Source organism: Maniola hyperantus, chromosome 16 (assembly GCF_902806685.2).
Source record: "Maniola hyperantus chromosome 16, iAphHyp1.2, whole genome shotgun sequence".
NCBI lineage: Eukaryota > Metazoa > Arthropoda > Insecta > Lepidoptera > Nymphalidae > Maniola > Maniola hyperantus.
Window position 1 is genome coordinate 14,084,060 of NC_048551.1, and position 18,245 is coordinate 14,102,304.

Consider the following 18,245-nt stretch of genomic DNA (forward strand, 5'->3'; position numbering starts at 1 on the left):
TACGGGCACACGTGGTTCAATACAACATTTCAATTCTTTGAAAAAAAATTCTGTCGTTGGTTTTCTTAGCAGATAAACAGATATGAAAGGTTTCAGATTCAGATGGTTGTAGCTACCTACTTGATCTAGTATTTATACCTATGCTAAATTGCCAAAATTAGCATTCTCCTTTCCGTACCCTTAGTAGGTATGTACTAGGAACTTAGGTGGGTTCCCAACGCGTCACACTCAAACGTGTCACAGTGTGACACGTTGGGAATTCATCGAAATTTTTCTCCCATCGAGTTACACTGTTACAGTACCCGTAGTACAAGATTTTACGTCTCACCAAACCAAACCAAATTCGAGAGTCGAAATACTTCCGCGTTACAGTAAAATGGACCTAAACAGCCTTGAATTGAAGTCAAATATTCAATGCCACTGATTTTAATTTCGCAATGTTTCCGCTTGGAGCGCTGGCTGTAGAAGTGTAGACAAACTTGAGCTTTAAAACAAGGCTTTTAAGATCCAGTTTACTGTAACGTGGAAGTATTTCGACTCTCGAATTTGGTTTGGTTTGGTGAGACGTAAAGTCTTGTACTACGGGTACAGGTTGCAACTTTTGTATCCATTAGAATACCTAACGAGTCACATTGTTCGTCCAGTGTGACACTTTGGGAAAAATAATTTTAAAAATCTAAATTGTACAGTACCTACCTAGATAAATTAATTGTTTATTTATACCACGTGGTAGAGAGATGACTATCTAACTGAGAGAAGAGAGATGACTAAGTATTTTCAATTTGGAAATAGCTAAGTCCTAATAGATAAGTAGATAATATTATTACTTAAGTAAGTACCTACCTACTGTTATAAAAAGTTTGACCTAATAAAATTAAGATTTAAATAGCTCTATAACAATGATTTTTAGTTAAATTTACCTTAACACCACTACTTAAGAGATACCACCACCAAAACTCTTCATACTTATATTGCAACATAAAGCGTCCAAATAGAGGCAATTTCGTCGTAAATATAATAAATATGGCGTATGGAGGCAGCGAAGCGCGCTGATCACATATATTGGGCCAATCGCCGCCAGTGGCTGTGCCGGCAATTGCCAATTTCGCGACATCAGCCGAGATTACGTGTACCCGCGTCGTCGCCGTCGCGTCGCCGTCGCGGCCTCTTCAGGCTCGCGATCTGACGAGAGGTGTGCAAATTGGACGGAAATTACAGTGTATTTTTTATTAGCCGACTAACATGGCAATAACTTGGAAGACGTAGCTACGTATAGTCCGCGACAGGTTGAGATAGCAATCGGGGTATGCGACGAGGGAGTCGCCTCATACACTCGCACGTCACCCGCGCTCGCCCGCACCGGGTTGGCGCGGGGGCTGTGTGGGTGTGTGGGATGTCCTCTTCCCGATTGCCATCTAGAACTGTCGCGTACTATATTAATCCTAATCATCATCAGCAACCGATAGACGTCCACTGCTGGACATACGTCTCTCGTATAGGGACTTCCACACGCAACGGACTTGCGCCGCCTGAATTCAACGACTGCTCCCTGCGACTCGCCTGATGTCGTTTGTCCACCTAGTGGGGGTCTTCGTGGGATGCGTCGCAATAGCATTTTTAAGCGTCAGTGGGGCGCGCGACGCGAGGAGAGAGGACCACACCAGCCCGCGCACCATGCCGCACCTCGAGTTCGCCATCTGCATTAGTGTGAGTGCTACTTCGTACACAGTACACGAGCGCGTGGAACAATATCTGCGCGAGCTCTCACTTGCATCGTAGATCAGACGCGACTATTTAACTGTCGGGAACTAAGTATAGGTAGGTACCTACCTACCCAATAACTTAATTTGTTCAAAATGCTTTGAAATAAAGTCGCTTCGAAATCAATTTGCGTAAAGCTACAAACACAAAATTAGCTTGTATGAGGCAGGAAGGTCGGTGTCAAGGAAATGCCGCCGCGGCGCGAATCCGCAATCATACAGACGGATATTTGATTACTACGCGACGCCGATGAGGTGTAGATACCTACCTACTTGTGTACCTATAGTCCGCGACAGGTCGAGATGGCAATCGGAGTATAAGGGCGGAGACGCCCCGCACCCGGTTAGCGCGGCGCCTGTGCCCTCCCCGATTGTCGACTCGACCTGTCACGGACTATAGGTACGTATAGGTAGATAGATAGATACACCATAATAGCTAACCCTGAAAATAACTATGTATATAGGTATTTCGTTTCTACGCGGCATCGTACCGGAACGCTAAAATCGCTCGGTGACACGGTTGTAACTAGCCACGGTCGAAGTCTCCCACAAGACCATACCAGAGACAATTTAGAAATTATAAATTCCTTAATTGTACCTATCGGAATCGAATCGGGAACCTCCCGCTTATATTGAGACCACTGCGCCAGAGAGGTCGTCATATTCAGTAATAGGTAATTTACAAGAGATTACCTACATGCGAGGGCAGGTGAGGATTTAAAATCGGTTTGAAGGAGAGCCGCGGGCGGAATTCCGTGTTCGGCATCCGCCCCGTGCGGACGTCTGTACATGCGCTCTCCGACTCGAGCCCCCCCGCGCGTGTTCGCCCCTGTGTTTCAAGTGCAAGTGCCCTTGGATCGCCAGTGCCATCGGATTGCTCCTGCGTTGTGTATAGTGTAGTGTAGTTCTAGGGTCCAGGTTCCGTGAGTACACTAGACTAAGCGCAGCATAGGCCCACACCCCCGTCACCCAAGGGCGGGGACACATATCAGGGCCACACCGTAGGTACTCACCCCCCTGCCTAGGCAGGGGGGACCTATTCGAGCCACCGGGTCCACTATGGGCCCTCAACAACCCGACCAACCTACTTCCGGGCCCCATCAGGGCCCGGAGCTGCCCCAAACCATTTGGCAAGACCTGGACATGACTGCACTAATCGCCGACCTCAAAAATAGAAACCCCATCTACCTTAATAAATTTAAGGTAGACCCCACTAGACAGCCTGCGCGCTTTGACCAACCCCCGGCATCTCCTCCCTCGGCCATGGCCATGGAGGACGATACCCCGTTAGTGACACCGACAGACAATAGGGAGCCTCACTCCAAAACCCCAGCTGGGCCCTCAGCCCAAAAACCGATCCCGCCTAAGGAGCCACACTCCGAGACGTCCCCAGCCTCCTCTGAAACAGAGGAATTTACGACTGTACAGACGAAGGCCCAGAAGCGAAAGCTGAAGGCCTCTAAGTCCCACGCAAACCCACCTAAAAAGGTGGGCATTGCAGCCCCTTCAGGGCCCGGTACCCAGCCCACAACCTCCCAGGCAACCCCCGAGGAGGAGTCGGAAGACTCCCCCATGGAGGATTCGCCAAGGGAAAAGGTCCCTCCCCTTTTTATTAGGGAAAAACTCAGCTGGCAGCGCATCTTGCCACTGTTAGACCAGCGGGGCATCTCGTTCACGAGTGCCCGCTCGACCGCCATTGGAATCAAAGTCCAATGTCCGACTTCAGGCGACCATCGCCTTCTCACCAAGACTCTCCGTCAAGAGAATGTAGGGTTCCATACCTACGCTCTTCCCGAAGAACGCGTTCTACGCGTTGTCATTCGCGGGCTTCCAAAAGAGCTTAATACCGACCACATAAAGACGGACCTCCTTTCCCAGGAGCTGCCAGTCCTGGAGGTTCACAGGATGTATCATCCTAGAACCAAAGTCCCTTACGAGATGGTGCTCGTAACATTAGAACTTTCCCCCGCGGGTAAAAAAATCAATAATATAACCGCGGTGTGTCGCCTAACCGGCCTCAAAATTGAGCCCCCCCACAACCGCGGTAGGATGGGCCAGTGCCATCGCTGCCAACTGTATGGCCATTCCGCAAGGAATTGTTTCGCCCACCCTAGGTGCGTTAAGTGCCTAGGGGACCACGGCACCTCCGACTGCCCCAGGATGAAACCGACCGAGGAGCCCCCAAGCTGTGTCCTTTGCAGGTCTCAAGGGCACACCGCGAACTATCGCGGATGCCCTAAAGCCCCCAAAGAACAAAAGCGAAGGGTCAAACCGGCCGGCCGCAAACCTGCTGCGGCTCCCCAGCCCGCCAAGAAATTCGTCCCTGCGCCGGCTCCGGTAACCAACGCATGGGAAAAACCCCTTCCCAGGGCTAACTCCCCTGCACCTAAGCCTACCCAGGCACCCTCGGCCAAACCAGCCCAACCAGCCCCGACTAAGGCTTCCGCGCCTACGTCTAAGCCCCAGCCCCAACCAGAGCAATCCCTCCAAACATCCGCAGTGACTAACGCTGCGGATAATCTTCGACTAATCCAAACTGTCCTCGCCTCTATTAACATAGTGGAGATGGAAGTTTTCGCCCGGACCTTCAGAAAGGATCCCGCCTCAGCGATTTCCCAACACTTGGGCCTTCTTATCTCGATCAACAACCTGAACAAAACCATTAATGGATAGTACAACCAAAGGTAGATTAAAACCCCACTCCTTAGTAGTCGCGTTCTACAACGCGAACGGCCTTATCGACCAAATGGACGAAGTCCGCGAATTTGTATGTGCACATCAAACCGACATTCTCCTAGTGCAAGAGACCTTCTTGAAACCTAGTAGAAGTAATCCCAGAATTGCTAATTTTAATATAGTCAGAAACGACAGGGCCACTGCTAAGGGTGGCACTGCCATATACTACAGAAGGGCTCTTCACTGCACTCCTCTCGATCCTCCACAACTAACCAATATGGAAGCTTCCATATGTCAGGTGAGTATGACTGGCCATCCGTCGGTCATACTAGCATCCGTCTATCTCTCTCCCTCGAAAGATCTGTTAGAAAGTGACATCTGCGCACTTCTCTCATTAGGAGACTCCGTTATCGTGGCCGGAGACCTTAACGCCAAACATCAAAGTTGGAATTGCCGCTCCCCGAACTCACGAGGACGCCAACTCGAAAGACTGACGCACCGCCCCGATCTTAACTTCATAGTTATAGCCCCTGACACACCGACTCGTTATCCAATGACCGACAATTCAACAGACAGACCGGACATACTCGATATAGCTCTTCTAAAGAACATCGCCCTTCAGGTGAGTCCTTTGGAGGTGCTGTCCGAGCTAGGTTCAGACCACCGTCCCGTCCTAATGCGGCTAGGACCCCCGCCCACCGCGGCCCCCCCGACCAAAACAGTCATTGACTTCAAGAAGCTCTCAGAGCATCTTAAGTCTATAGACTCAGTGCACATCTCTCAAATTCCTGACATTATAGGTAGTCTAGATGAAGCGCATGCAGCCTCACTGCACCTTACTAATCATATCCGCGATGCTCTAAGCGCCTGCTCCCGACAGATGCCGAACGGTTTCACCCGTCGACAGTTGCCGGACGACGCCAGAGAACTCATCACCATCAAAAACGCTAAACGTAGAGCCCATGACGCATGTCCTAACGCCGACAACCGGAGAGAACTCTGGAGAGCCCAGAGGGAGGTAAAGGCTCGCCTTGCCGAACTCCGCGACGAACAATGGGACAGGAAGCTGAGTGAGCTCAAGCCATCGCATGTAGCCTACTACAGCCTGGCGAGAGCTCTCAAAGCCGATCCTGTCTCGGCCACTCCTCCGCTTTTACGTCCCAATCAACCGCCCGCCTTTGAAGATGTCGATAAGGCCGAATGCTTGGCCGATAGCTTAGAAGCCCAATGCTCCCCGAGCACCATCTCTGTAGACAAGTCCCACATAGAACTAGTTGAAAACAAACTAGCATCTATCTTCTCTTCCGCCCCAGGTGGCGATCCAATCCTCCCGACAAATAGCGGCGAAGTTCGTCAAATTATCAAAGAATTTCACGCCAAAAAAGCCCCAGGCCCCGACTCTATTAATAACAAAACTCTAAAGTTACTCCCCGACGTATTAATCAACCTCTTGGTTGTAATTTTTAACACCCTCATGGCAGGATGCTCCTTCCCCGACAGGTGGAAAGAAGCTACCGTTATAGGCATCCCCAAGCCAGGGAAACCTAGGAACCTCCCTACTAGCTACCGCCCCATTAGTTTGCTCAACACCCTTGGCAAGGTGTATGAGAAAGTCATCCTTAACCGACTTAGGTCCGTCGTAGAGGAGAAAAACCTCCTCAACGACGAGCAATTTGGCTTTCGAACCAGACACTCATGTGTTCATCAAGTGCACCGCCTCACGGAGCACATCCTTCTCGGCTTCAACCGATTCAAAACGAGAGGTATCCCAACGGGAGCCCTCTTCTTCGATGTAGCCAAAGCCTTCGACAAGGTGTGGCACGCCGGCTTGATCTACAAGCTTTACCATCTAGGCGTGCCCGAAAGACTCGTACGTTTACTACGAGAATTTCTCACCAATCGAACTTTTCGCTACCGTCTGGATGGGACCCTATCCTCCCCAAGACCTCTCCGAGCAGGAGTCCCTCAGGGCTCCCTGCTCTCGCCACTTTTGTACGCGCTGTACACCAGCGACATTCCCAGATCCCCTCATGTTCATATAGCCCAGTTCGCGGATGACACCGCTCTATATAGCTCCGACTTAAACTACCGGAACGTTAAAGCTCGACTCCAAAAGGCAGTCAGTAGCCTAGGCCACTGGTTCCGCCTTTGGAGGATAGAGGTTAACCCGGAGAAAAGCGCAGCAGTGCTCTTTCAAAAGTCCAAAAGGAAATCACAATACAAACTTCGACAGACTGAAATAACTCTTTACGACCGCCCCATTCCCTGGCAAACTAATACCAAGTACTTGGGTGTAACCTTTGATGACAAGATGAGCTTCGCCGCGCACATTCGTAGAGTCCGCAAGAACGCAGCGTATGTGCTCTCCCGTCTTTACCCCATGATTTGCGCAAAGAGCAAAATGTCACTTCGACACAAAGTCACGCTATACAAAACGTGCATCCGCCCAATAATGTCTTATGCCTGTGTTGCATTTGCACACCTGCCGCCCTCCTCTCTCAAACCTCTCCAAGTCCTACAGAATAAGTTTATGCGTACGGCCACTGGCTCCCCGTGGTACATGCGCAACGTGGACCTCCACAGAGACCTCCAACTCCCGACAATAGCTCATTACTTTAAACAGCTTTCCAAAAATTATTTTGAGAAAGCCATTAGACACCCCAACCCCCTAATAGTTGAGGCAGCGACTTACACCCCTGACCGAAACGACCCCCCAGATAAAAGACGCCCTAAGCACGTCCTTAATGACCCCGACGATCAAATCATGACCGACAATGCACCCTATCTCGTAGGGCTACACAATTCAACCTCATCACAGCGTCTTCGCCGGCGAAGACGAGGTCCCCGATTTCTAACGTCACCCGGACGTGGGCTCACGCCACGGCCTCGGGGGCGTACGGACTAACCAACAAAACCGACAACTCCACCCATCCCAACGTCATCCTAAGCCGAGGTCCGAGCCTCACAGGAGGCGCCCTTAGGAGGACGTTGCCCCCCGACCTCTCGAATTATTTCTTCGAGCCCTAGGGCTCACCCCCAGGCGGAGCTTCGCGCTCGCCAACCCCCCCGGTGACGCTGTAGCGGCCAATAGGGCCTACGCAGCATAGTCAATCCGAAACAACACACAAAAAAAAGAGCCGCGGGCGTGCAATTAGTGGAGGGAGAGCTTCAGAAACATCGCAGTGAGCCAATTGCAGGCTGGTACGAGCGCGGCGGTACGCGGTAGCCTAGGATTATGAGTATATTGTTCTGTGGCCTAGGATTATGAGTATATTGTTCTGTGGCCTAGGATTATGAGTATATTGTTCTGTGGCCTAGGCCCCAGTGGTTAAGACGTTAAAATCTTTCTTGGAAACTTATTAGGTAATTGCTTAATCATTTCAATAGAATATCAAAGTGATCTTTGAATGATCGTCCCGAGACATGAAATTTGGAGGGTCTGTTCTTTGTAAAGAGTAGGTATCCACTAAGAAAGGATTTTTCGAAATTCTAAGGGGGGTAAATATGGTATGGGAATTTGTATGAAAGTCAGTCATTTTTAAAGTTACATCCATGAAAATTGGTATTTAGGCTTTCGGTTAAAAATTAAAAATGCTTGTTTCACGATTTTTTAAAAGTTCTTCTCCCGTGTTAAATAGGGGATAAAAGTTTGTATGTTAGTCTATCATTTTTCGAGTTATATCCAAAAAAAAATTGATATTTGGGTTTTCGGAAGAAAAATACGTAGGTAACCTATTTTAGGGTTCTTGAAAACTCTACCCCCCACGCCGATTTTCTAAATTCCACCCGAGCGAAGCCGGGGCGGGTCAGCTAGTAATTTATATAAATATAAACCCAAGTGAGTTCAATGTAGTTTGAAGAAAAGTGTATTTTTACTTGTAGGTATTTGGCTAAACTTGAGTAGGTAGGCCCATATTTTTATCAGTTATCTAATAAGCTTTCAGTGGATTATCAAGTCGTACTTATGTTATAATTCAAAGCAATCTGAGGCGAGGCCGCGGGCGAGAGATTAACGAGAAGGCAAAGAAGGGAGGCATCAGGCAAACGCCGCTGTGGCCATTTACGACATCTTATACTGGAGGAAATCACGTTTACTCAGCTTTGTCGAAGCTGTGACAGCTTACAGAATACACACCCAGACCGTAAATCTGGGAATTTACACTTCAGAACACCTAAGTCAATTTAAGTAAGTAGATATATTTTGCTTTATAAAGGCCGAACCCTAGTCTAATCAAAAGTCAATAGGAAACACCGAGTAGTAAGTTAACGGTGAAGGAAAACATCGTGAGGAAACCTGCATGCCTGAGAGTTCTCCATAATGTTCTCAAAGGTCTGTGAAGTCTACCAATCGGCACATGGCCAGCGTGATATACTATGGCCAAAACCCTTCTCATTCTGAAAAGAGACCCGTGCTCCGTATTGAGCCGGCGATGGGTTGATCATGATGATGATGATCAGCCCATCGACGACTCACTACTAAGTCCGGGTCTCCTCTCAGAATGAGAGATGTTTATGCCATGTTGTAAGTATTCACAAATAAAAATAATAAAATGAAATGATTACCTAATGAAACAATTGTGAACGTGATAAAGGTACCTAGGTAAGTTTTAAGACTCATGTGATATCTAAATATGACCTAAAAGCCAGAGTCTTAAAAAGAGCTAATTTGACCTAAGTCACCTGAGCCAATTAAGAAAAAAATTGCAACTCAAGTATTACCTACCAGATCTAAGTTTACCAGGGCGTCATACAAGAAGAGCTAATTTGACTTAATTAACCTAAGCCTAGAAAAATGTTGCAATCTAAGATTTACCTTTCACAGTCGTACTCAGAGTCGCTAATCGTTACTTAACATTGAGTTAAAACGAGACAGATTTATGTGAGAGATATAGCTCTGTCTCGTTTTAACTAAACTTAAGTAACGATTAAGCGACTCTGAGTACGGCTGTAAGTGTTTTATTATATATGTACTAACTATCCATCTATGTAATTGTAACTGTTTGTTTCCATAAAATAAATTGAAATAAAATTAAATGCCACAGCGCAGCGTCACAAAATAAAGCTAATTTGACCTACGTCACCTAAGCCAATTAAGAAAAAAAATTGCAGATAATTTAACAAAAGCACGTGTATTTATTAGAGAAGTGTTACTGGCCGCTAAAAGCGAAATGTTAGTCATTAGTTAATTTGTGGTGAACAGTTAAATAAGAATGGTTGATTTAATTACCTGAATAAAATTGTCGAACAGCTACGTATAAGTACATGAAACAAACAAAAATTATCAAATTAAAATAGTGTATTAGAATGTTGTAGAATAGAATAGAATAGAATATATTTTTATTCAATTAAACCTTTACAAGTGCATTTGAATCGTCAACTAGTTTAATTTACCACTGGTTAGGAATGCCGTTCTTACCGAGAAGAACCAGCAAGAAACTCGGCGGTTGCTCTTTTCAAGAGATCAATTTTATAATATTATTATACCATACAAGCAATTGCAGCCCCGTGCATTGCTGGAGCGAGCCAAATCCAAGCTTTCTTATCATTTACATAGTCTTCGAATGTATAAGTAATATGCTTTTTTTAAGAGCACACTTTTAATAGATTTTTTTAAACTTGTGTAAAGGCAAGTCTTAAATTGTTTCTTGACAGACAGACAGATAGCAAAGTGATGCTATAAAGATTCATTTTTTCCTTTTGAGGTACGGAACCCTACAAATAGGAAATACAACGCAAACTACTTACAACCAGTGGCGTGCACAGGAGTTCAAGCCAGGGTATGCATTTAGGTATGAACTTATTTTACGGCAGGTTAAAATGAAAAATAAGCATTGATTTATTACAATGAGAGTAAGCAGTGCGTTTATGCCTCTATGAGCTGTACGCCACTGCTTACAACCTAACTAATAGAGCACTTATTAAAACCCCAAGTGAAGCGAAGCCAAGTGAGTGGGTACAAGGAAGGCACTCGCGAGTCGTGTCGCAATAAAACCAGAGCGCGGGATGCAGATATCACGTTTCGTTCACACGCCGCCGCCGCAGCGCCGGGCGTGAGGAAAATGGAGCAAAACCACAAAGCGCTGATTGTGCGCTGCCAGTATATTGTGATCTCTCGGACAACAGGTTCCAGCACACAACAGACGAGCTTATCGCGAGTCCAACGGAGCTTTCAAATATTTACCGTCTTATGGTCTGCGGTTCTTCTTCAAAAGTTATCAAGAATCGAAATTTAAGGCTGAATGCGTTGGTGACCGTTGCCTCATTGATTTGATTAAAAAGTACAGAAATGTCAAAAAGACTTCGTAATGGAGTTTTACCGCCATAAGCTGTTGTTGTTCTTTTCTGAATTGTATAATAATCGCCATTGTGATAAATTAAGTTAACCAAGTAGTAAATAATAATGTAAAATGAAAAGAGTTCGTTATTCTGACAAATCCCTTGATATACCTACCTAATAATATTATATGGATCCGAGACATGGTCGCTAATTATGGGCCTCATAAGAAATCTCAGTCAGTGGACGTTAGAGATATATTATGCTGGGGGATTCTTTACGTGATCAAATCTGAAATATGAGGAGATCCGTAGGAGAACATAATATCTACAACTGAGTGGGTTGCGAAGCTGCAGTGGCAATAGGCAGGGCAGTGGGCACATAGTTCGAATAACCGATAGACTTTGGGGCCCTAACTTCCCAAGGTGCTAGAATGACATTCGCACCAGAGATCACAGAAGACCCTGGTAAGCGGACAGAAGTCATCAAACGAGTCACAGGGAGCCACTGGATTCAGGCTGCGCAAGAAAGTGACGTGTGAAAGTCCCTACGACATCAATAGACCTATATATGTATGTCTGATAGATGCAAGCTAAGTAGGTACCTATCTCTGCACCAAATGTCGTCAAAGGCGGTTAAACGGATGGGCCATGATAAACTAATAGACACACAGACAGACACAGTCTAGCATTTATAATATTAGTAGGTATAACAGGTAATTAGGTAGGTATGGAGGATTGAAAAATGGATTACTAGCTTATGCTCGCGACTTCGTCCGCGTGGACTACACAAATTTCAAACCCCTATTTCACCCCCTTAGGGGTTGAATTTTGAAAAATCCTTTCTTATTGGATGCCTACGTCGTAATAGCTATCTGTATGCCAAATTTCAGCCCGATCCGTCCAGTACCCGTAGTACAAGATTTTACGTCTCACCAAACCAAACCAAATTCGAGAGTCGAAATACTTCCGCGTTACAGTAAACTGGATCTTAAATGCCTTGGTTTAAAGCTCAACTTTGTCTACACTTCTACGGCCAGCGCTCCAAGCGGAAACATTGCGAAATTAAAATCAGTGGCATTGAATATTTGACTTCAATTCAAGGCTATTTAGGTCCATTTTACTGTAACGCGGAAGTATTTCGACTCTCGAATTTGGTTTGGTTTGGTGAGACGTAAAATCTTGTACTACGGGTACAGTAGTTTGAGCTGTGCGTTGATAGATCAGTCAGTCAGTCAGTCACCTTTTCCTTTTATATATTTAGATTCACAGAAAATATAATGATGAATATTGAATCATTGATTAAATAAAGGCTATACATCAAATGAAATTAACTAGGTATGTGTGTTTTGAATGTTGTTTTGTGCAACATAATAGCTAGTAATTAAAACAAAGGTTATTGCCCCGACGACGAGTCAAGTATAAATTATATTTATTTGCTATTAGTGCAAGCTTATAGCTTGTTTACTTGATGGGAATAATTACGCAGATCAGTAGGAGTGCCACCTATTTGAATTATCGAGGATTTATCGGTTTTAGTGTTACTGTCATTTTAAAATATATTTTTATTTTAAAAAGATATCACAGCCGGCGTTCTAGGCACTTTGCCTCGTATCTTTTTATTTTTTGCATAAATCTTTACAATGGGTGCTATGGATCAATCCTAATTTCTACCAAAGACGATATTATTTTGTTCACGACAAACACGGTGCAAAGTACACGAGTAGATATTACAAAGTGTCTTACAGAAGATGGGACTAATGTAATGTAGTGATCTTTTCAGACAACCTATGTAGTTTAGGAGATAGACTATTATATGGATGTTGTTGAACACAGTACACAGTATGAACAATTTGTTTTTTAAAATTGATATGACAGAATTTGATGCCAACCCAAAATGTTTCCCTGAATTTATGTTCACTGGTAACTAAGTAAACCGTTAAAATAAGTGATCTGAACAAACCATCAAGCAAAATAGGTACCTATAAAGTGTTAGAATAATCTATGACGTGTACATAGCGTTAGTCAATCTAAACTATCGAAAACCCTTTAATAAAATCAGTGCAGTTAAGTGCAACGGAAGGTCATCATCAGCAAGGAACGGAACACCCGCACTATTGCCTTAATCCAGGTAAAATCCTACATTTACCTTATTTCTCTTTCAGTAATTACAAGATGGTGTCCCTACAAGAAACCATTTGTTTACAATTTAAGACAATACCACTAAATTAACGTTTGAACATGTGCTGCGACCGTCACCCGTGTGTGGTGGACTGGTGGCCGCTTGCGCAACACATGTGCTCTTAATTACGATCATTGTGCATTTATTGGTCCTAATGTAGTGATGTAAGCTGCTTGAAGTAAGGCGTTTGTTCTAATGATACGCCTTATCCATATTGTGTGACGATTCACTATTCAATTGGGTTCCATATTGTATGACGATTGACTATTCAATCTTTTTCACTACTTAGAATCAACATTGGTACTGATTCTGAGCAAACATACCAATTACCATACCGTACAATGTACGAGCAATTGCAGTCCCGCGCATTGCTGGAGCGAGTCAAATCCAAACTTTTTATCATTTATACTATATAAATGATAAAAAGTTTGGATTTGACTCGCTCCAGCAATGTAGGTAGGCTTCGACAGTATAGGTATTGTGTTTTTTAGGAGCATACTTTTAATAGATTTTTTAAACTTGTTTGTTAACTTTGTTAAAGGCAAGTCTAAAATTGATTGTGGAATTTTATCTATCCATACTAATATTATAAATGCGAAAGTGTGTCTGTCTGTCTGTCTGCTAGCTTTTCACGGCTCAACCGTTCAACCGATTTTGATAAAATTTGGTACAGAGCTCTAGCTTATATCCCGGGGAAGGACATAGGCTAAATAAAGAAATTGTGTTCTCAAATGATGCAGTAATCAATCATCATTATTCCTCACTTTACCATTATTATTCCTATACTTACAGAAGTTGCTAGAATATTCGAGAACGTGCAGATGGCATAAGTCCCACTTGAAGCTTAGTTCACATTTGTAAACAAATCTGTCAGCATTTTTGTAAACATATTACGTAATTTGTAACATCTTAGGTTCACAATTACATTATTTGCGGGTGTGTAGGAGATTACTGTAATACGCACTCCGCTAGAGAGGGTGAGAGGGTGATAGGCGCAGAGCTAGCGGGAAACTTATGGAGGTTTTGACAAAAGACTTAACATTTATTCAATATTACCTCAGTATGTCAAACTACACGTCATCATGCTTTACATGATTTATGATTGTTATATTTTTGAACATCTTTAAGTACATCGTATTGCCTTCATCATTTGTCGCATAACGTCTACAAAGACGTTACCTGTGCGACAAATCTATAATCATCTTTTACGCTCTCCTTCTGTTACTTACGCTTACCTTCTGTTGTTGCAAGTGTTGCAATACATAATTATGTGTAAGTAGGTACTACCTATACTAGATGATGTCCGCGGCTTCGCCCGGATGTAGGTTTTTGAAATGTTATGGGAACTCTTTGATTTTTTGGGATAAAAAGTATAGCCTATGTTCGTTCCCAGGTTGCAAACTATCTATACTACTAAATTTTGTCAAAATCGGTGCAACGGATGGGCCGTGAAAAGCTAGATAGATAGAAATACTTTATTGCGCACAAAACTTGAAATAAACAAGACAAAAACAAGTAAACTAAAACAATTGTATGCAAAGGCAAAGCTTGTAGACAGACAGACACACTTTGACATTTATTATACTTCTTGGTATGGATTAGTAGGTATATTTATGAAACCAGTGCTGTGATGTTAAAAACTTTCATTAGGTTCGGTTTCGTTTTCGAAAACACATCTGTACCTCAGCAGATCTCACTACCATTATTATTTATTTGTGTGATAAAAGAACCTTCTGTTTATTTAAAAAAAAACATGTATCTATCTAAATTAAATAAAAATCCCTGAATTGACTTTATCACTCCTTGAAAATGTAGAGGAATATTTTAAAAAAATGGGGTTATAAACTGCTTAGTCAAGATTGTACACCAGCTCTGGGGCTACGAGGGTGGGGGCGCTAGTGCGAGGGGGGCAGGGGGAAGTCGCTGGGGGCTCGTTAACGCGACCGTTTTTTGAAAATGATATTGTTGTTCCCGTAATGATGTAAAAACTTGCTCCTACGACACCGATGTCCGTTTTAAAATAGATTTGTAGAGATTTTGGAAAATTTCCCGAAATTATACCTACCTAATTACAGTACTAGGAAATATTGTACATAGATCTTTAGAAAGAGACAGCGGTTTCGTAGAGGGTTGTCTCTGACGTTGAGACAGACAAAACGTCACGTAGGTATGAGTGACAGAGACAACGCTCTACGAAGCCTAATCTATTTCTAAAGCTCTATGTACTACATTTCCTGCGGGCTACTGTCACTTAGGTATCTAATCGGTTACCTGTTAAGGTACATTTAGCTAAAATTATGGTTTAGGGTCTGAAAATATTCGTATCGAACGGTGGAATCAAAATAAGTAGAACTGCGTTCTAAAAGAAACCGGCTGAGCTTTCAGTTGCCCACAAGATGGTGTTGGTGTTACTTGGGTAGTACAGTACGCGGCAGTAAATAATGTACACCGGCCTTTAGATTGACATTTCGGTTTTGTAGAGCGTTGTCTCTGTCACTCATACCCATGTGACGTTTTGTCGGGCTGCTCAACGACAGTGACAATGCTCTACAAATCCGCTATCTCCTTCTAAAGGTCGATGTACATTCTTTTCTGCCTAGGTATTGCAACTTTTTATGATTTGAACAGAGCATCTGCTGAGTTTATTGCCTGCTCTTCGCCGTAGAATCTTCATTCCGAACCAGTGGAGGAGTCACGGGCGTAGCATAAGAGACAAGTTGTCTTGTCCTACTAGAAAAAATAGATTTTTGTTTAGAAGTATTTTTTGCCAACAATAAAATCAAGACCCCAATTACAGCGCCAGAAGCGACTGCGCACTTACATCCTCTAAAATTTTGGCACCTACGACTAATTGAAGACCCTTGACACCAAGTCCCCTATAGCTGTGACCTACAAGAAGGTAAGGGTGGCGTTCCACTAGCGCGACCACTTATTTCTTTTGTGATACTAATAAACTTATGACAACCTTCAAGTTTTCTAAGTTACAATAAACTATACTATCCGTACCCACAGTGAGTAGATATTTACTTATTTGGTAAAAGTAAAGTAAAAGTAAAATATGCTTTATAGTACACCAAAACAAAAACAATAGACATATAACAAATACAGCATGTACAATAGGCGGCCTTATCGCTAAAATAGCGATCTCTTCCGTACATTGGTCATTGACAATAAAATCGGAATGAAAAAAAGGGATTACATAATTGGCATTTTTAATAAAAAACTGTCCAAGTGCGAGCCAGACTCACGCACCTAGGGTTGCGTACTTACTACACTCGTATTTTTTCGACATTTTACACGATAATTCAAAAACTATTATGCATAAAAATAAATTTCACGTAGGTAAACTCAAACTCAACTCAAACTCAAAATCATTTATTCAGAATAGGTAAAATTTTACGCTTCCTGATTGTCAACTTTTTTTTTATTTGTAAGATGATATGAGCGGTGATAGCCTAGTGGTTAGCACGTCCGCCTTCTAATCGGAGGTCGGGGGTTCGATCCCGGGCACGCACCTCTAACTTTTCGGAATTAAGTGCGTTTTAATTAATTAAATATCACTTGCTTTAACAGTGAAGGAAAACATCGTGAGGAAACCTGCATGCCTTAGAGTTCTCCATAATGTTCTCAAAGGTGTGTGAAGTCTACCATTCCGCACATGGCCAGGGTGGTAGACTATGGCCAAAACCCATTTCACTCTGAGAGGAGACCCGCGCTCTATAGAGAGCGCGCCCGGTGATGGGTTGATCATGATGATGATGATGATGAAGATGATATGATATAGTAGTGATGGAAAGTCGCCCTGAGTTTCCGTAGCTAGTGCACGGGCGGGCGAGGCCGGGGGGCGCGGCGGTGCCATAACGGCGCCTCGCACAAACTTTGCGCTACGAGATATCCATTGATTTGCTACGCGGGCCTCGGGGTGCAGCTAAGAGGGACCTAAGTACTTTACAATACTTTGCGACTTTAAACCAAATTGAATGTTACCTACTGTGATAAGCTGACTTTCAAATAAGAATGATAAAAACTTCTATGGCTGGTAGACTGATGATCATAAAACGAAATCTATATAAATAATAAAATAAAAATCCTTTAATTCGACCATAAAACACGATCATAATTTGTTAGTAATAACACACGCCTTAAAAACTAATGTTAGTAATCTTATAACTATTTACCTAATCCTAATACTATATCTAAGACAGGCCTGATTAGTCAGCACGTGCACCATATGACAATGGTTCAGGTACTGACAATCAAACCTGTCAGCAAATGCCCTCAGGATGCCACTGGAGCTAGCCCGTACCCTGCGCGCCAGGGATGTGCACCGTTTACGCATGCTCGTGTAGAAACAATCCATATGCGCATCCGCGAACATCCCCGACGCGCTACAGTAACGAGGTAGACCCATTAACATCCTGAACGCATTATTGTACTGAACACGCAGGGCATTGTACTGTTTCTGCGTGTAGTCCACCCACAGGCTGCTCGTGTAAAAAGAAGTGCAGTAAGCTCTAAAGAGCGTTACTTTTACAGGGACAGAACAACGAGCAAACCTGCGAGCGATCATGTTCGCTCTAATAGACAGTGCCCTGCGTTCTCTCTCTATATCAGTGCCCTGCGTTCTCTCTCTATACAATTTATATATAAACTAACTGACTGACTAATCTGTCAACGCACAGCTCAAATTACTTGACGGTTTGGGCTGAAATATCGCATGCAGATAGCTATTATGATGACGTAGATATCCGGTAAGAAAGGTTTTTTAAAATTCAACTCCTATATGGTTGTAAGAGCAGCAAGAAAAAAAACCACTGTGAACTCTCAACTCGCTTTCAACTCTCTGCCTAATACGGTTCACGAGATACAGTCTGCTGACAGACAGACGGACGGACGGACAGTGGAAGCTCAGTGATAAGGCCCCGTTGGCACCCTTCGAGTACGAAACCCTAAAAGAGAAAAAACCCACAAAGGCTGATTGAAACAAAACTGACAATCATGTTAACATTGACTGCTCACAAAACGTCTGCCTACCATTGTTGCCACTCGCCCATTTGGAAAAATATAATGGCTGGATAATAACATTATAGCTTTCTTGTAGGGGGAGTGTGTCGCGGGGAGTGGAGGAGGGGTGGGGGGGGGAGGCGGAGCGTGGCCGGCGCAGGGCTTATAATAGTTCTAGGTCATCTGGGTTAGGGCAGCTACTTTATAAGTCTTAAGGTTTGTACGCACCTGAGCGGCGCGGCGCGGCGCTTCAGCGAGCTGCACGTCGCGGCACAGAGCTTCAAAATATCATTTCTATCATTTTGTATGGCGCATATCGCACTAGAGCGGCGCTGCACAGCGCTTCACCG

At 44.0% G+C, this 18,245-nt stretch overlaps 1 protein-coding gene across 2 annotated transcripts in view; it reads right to left on the reverse strand.

The window, feature by feature from the left end:
- The window catches only part of LOC117989806 (visual system homeobox 2-like), a 153,565-nt gene that overhangs the window by 76,962 nt on the left and 58,358 nt on the right, over positions 1-18,245 (reverse strand). Inside the window, exon 3 of one of the 2 annotated variants that reach the window (XM_034977218.2) lies at positions 9,664-9,684. The exons of the other annotated variant lie outside the window; for it this stretch is intronic. Coding sequence (XP_034833109.1) covers positions 9,664-9,684 — 21 coding nt within the window. The remainder of the gene's footprint in view (positions 1-9,663; positions 9,685-18,245) is intronic. 2 annotated transcript variants of the gene reach the window in all.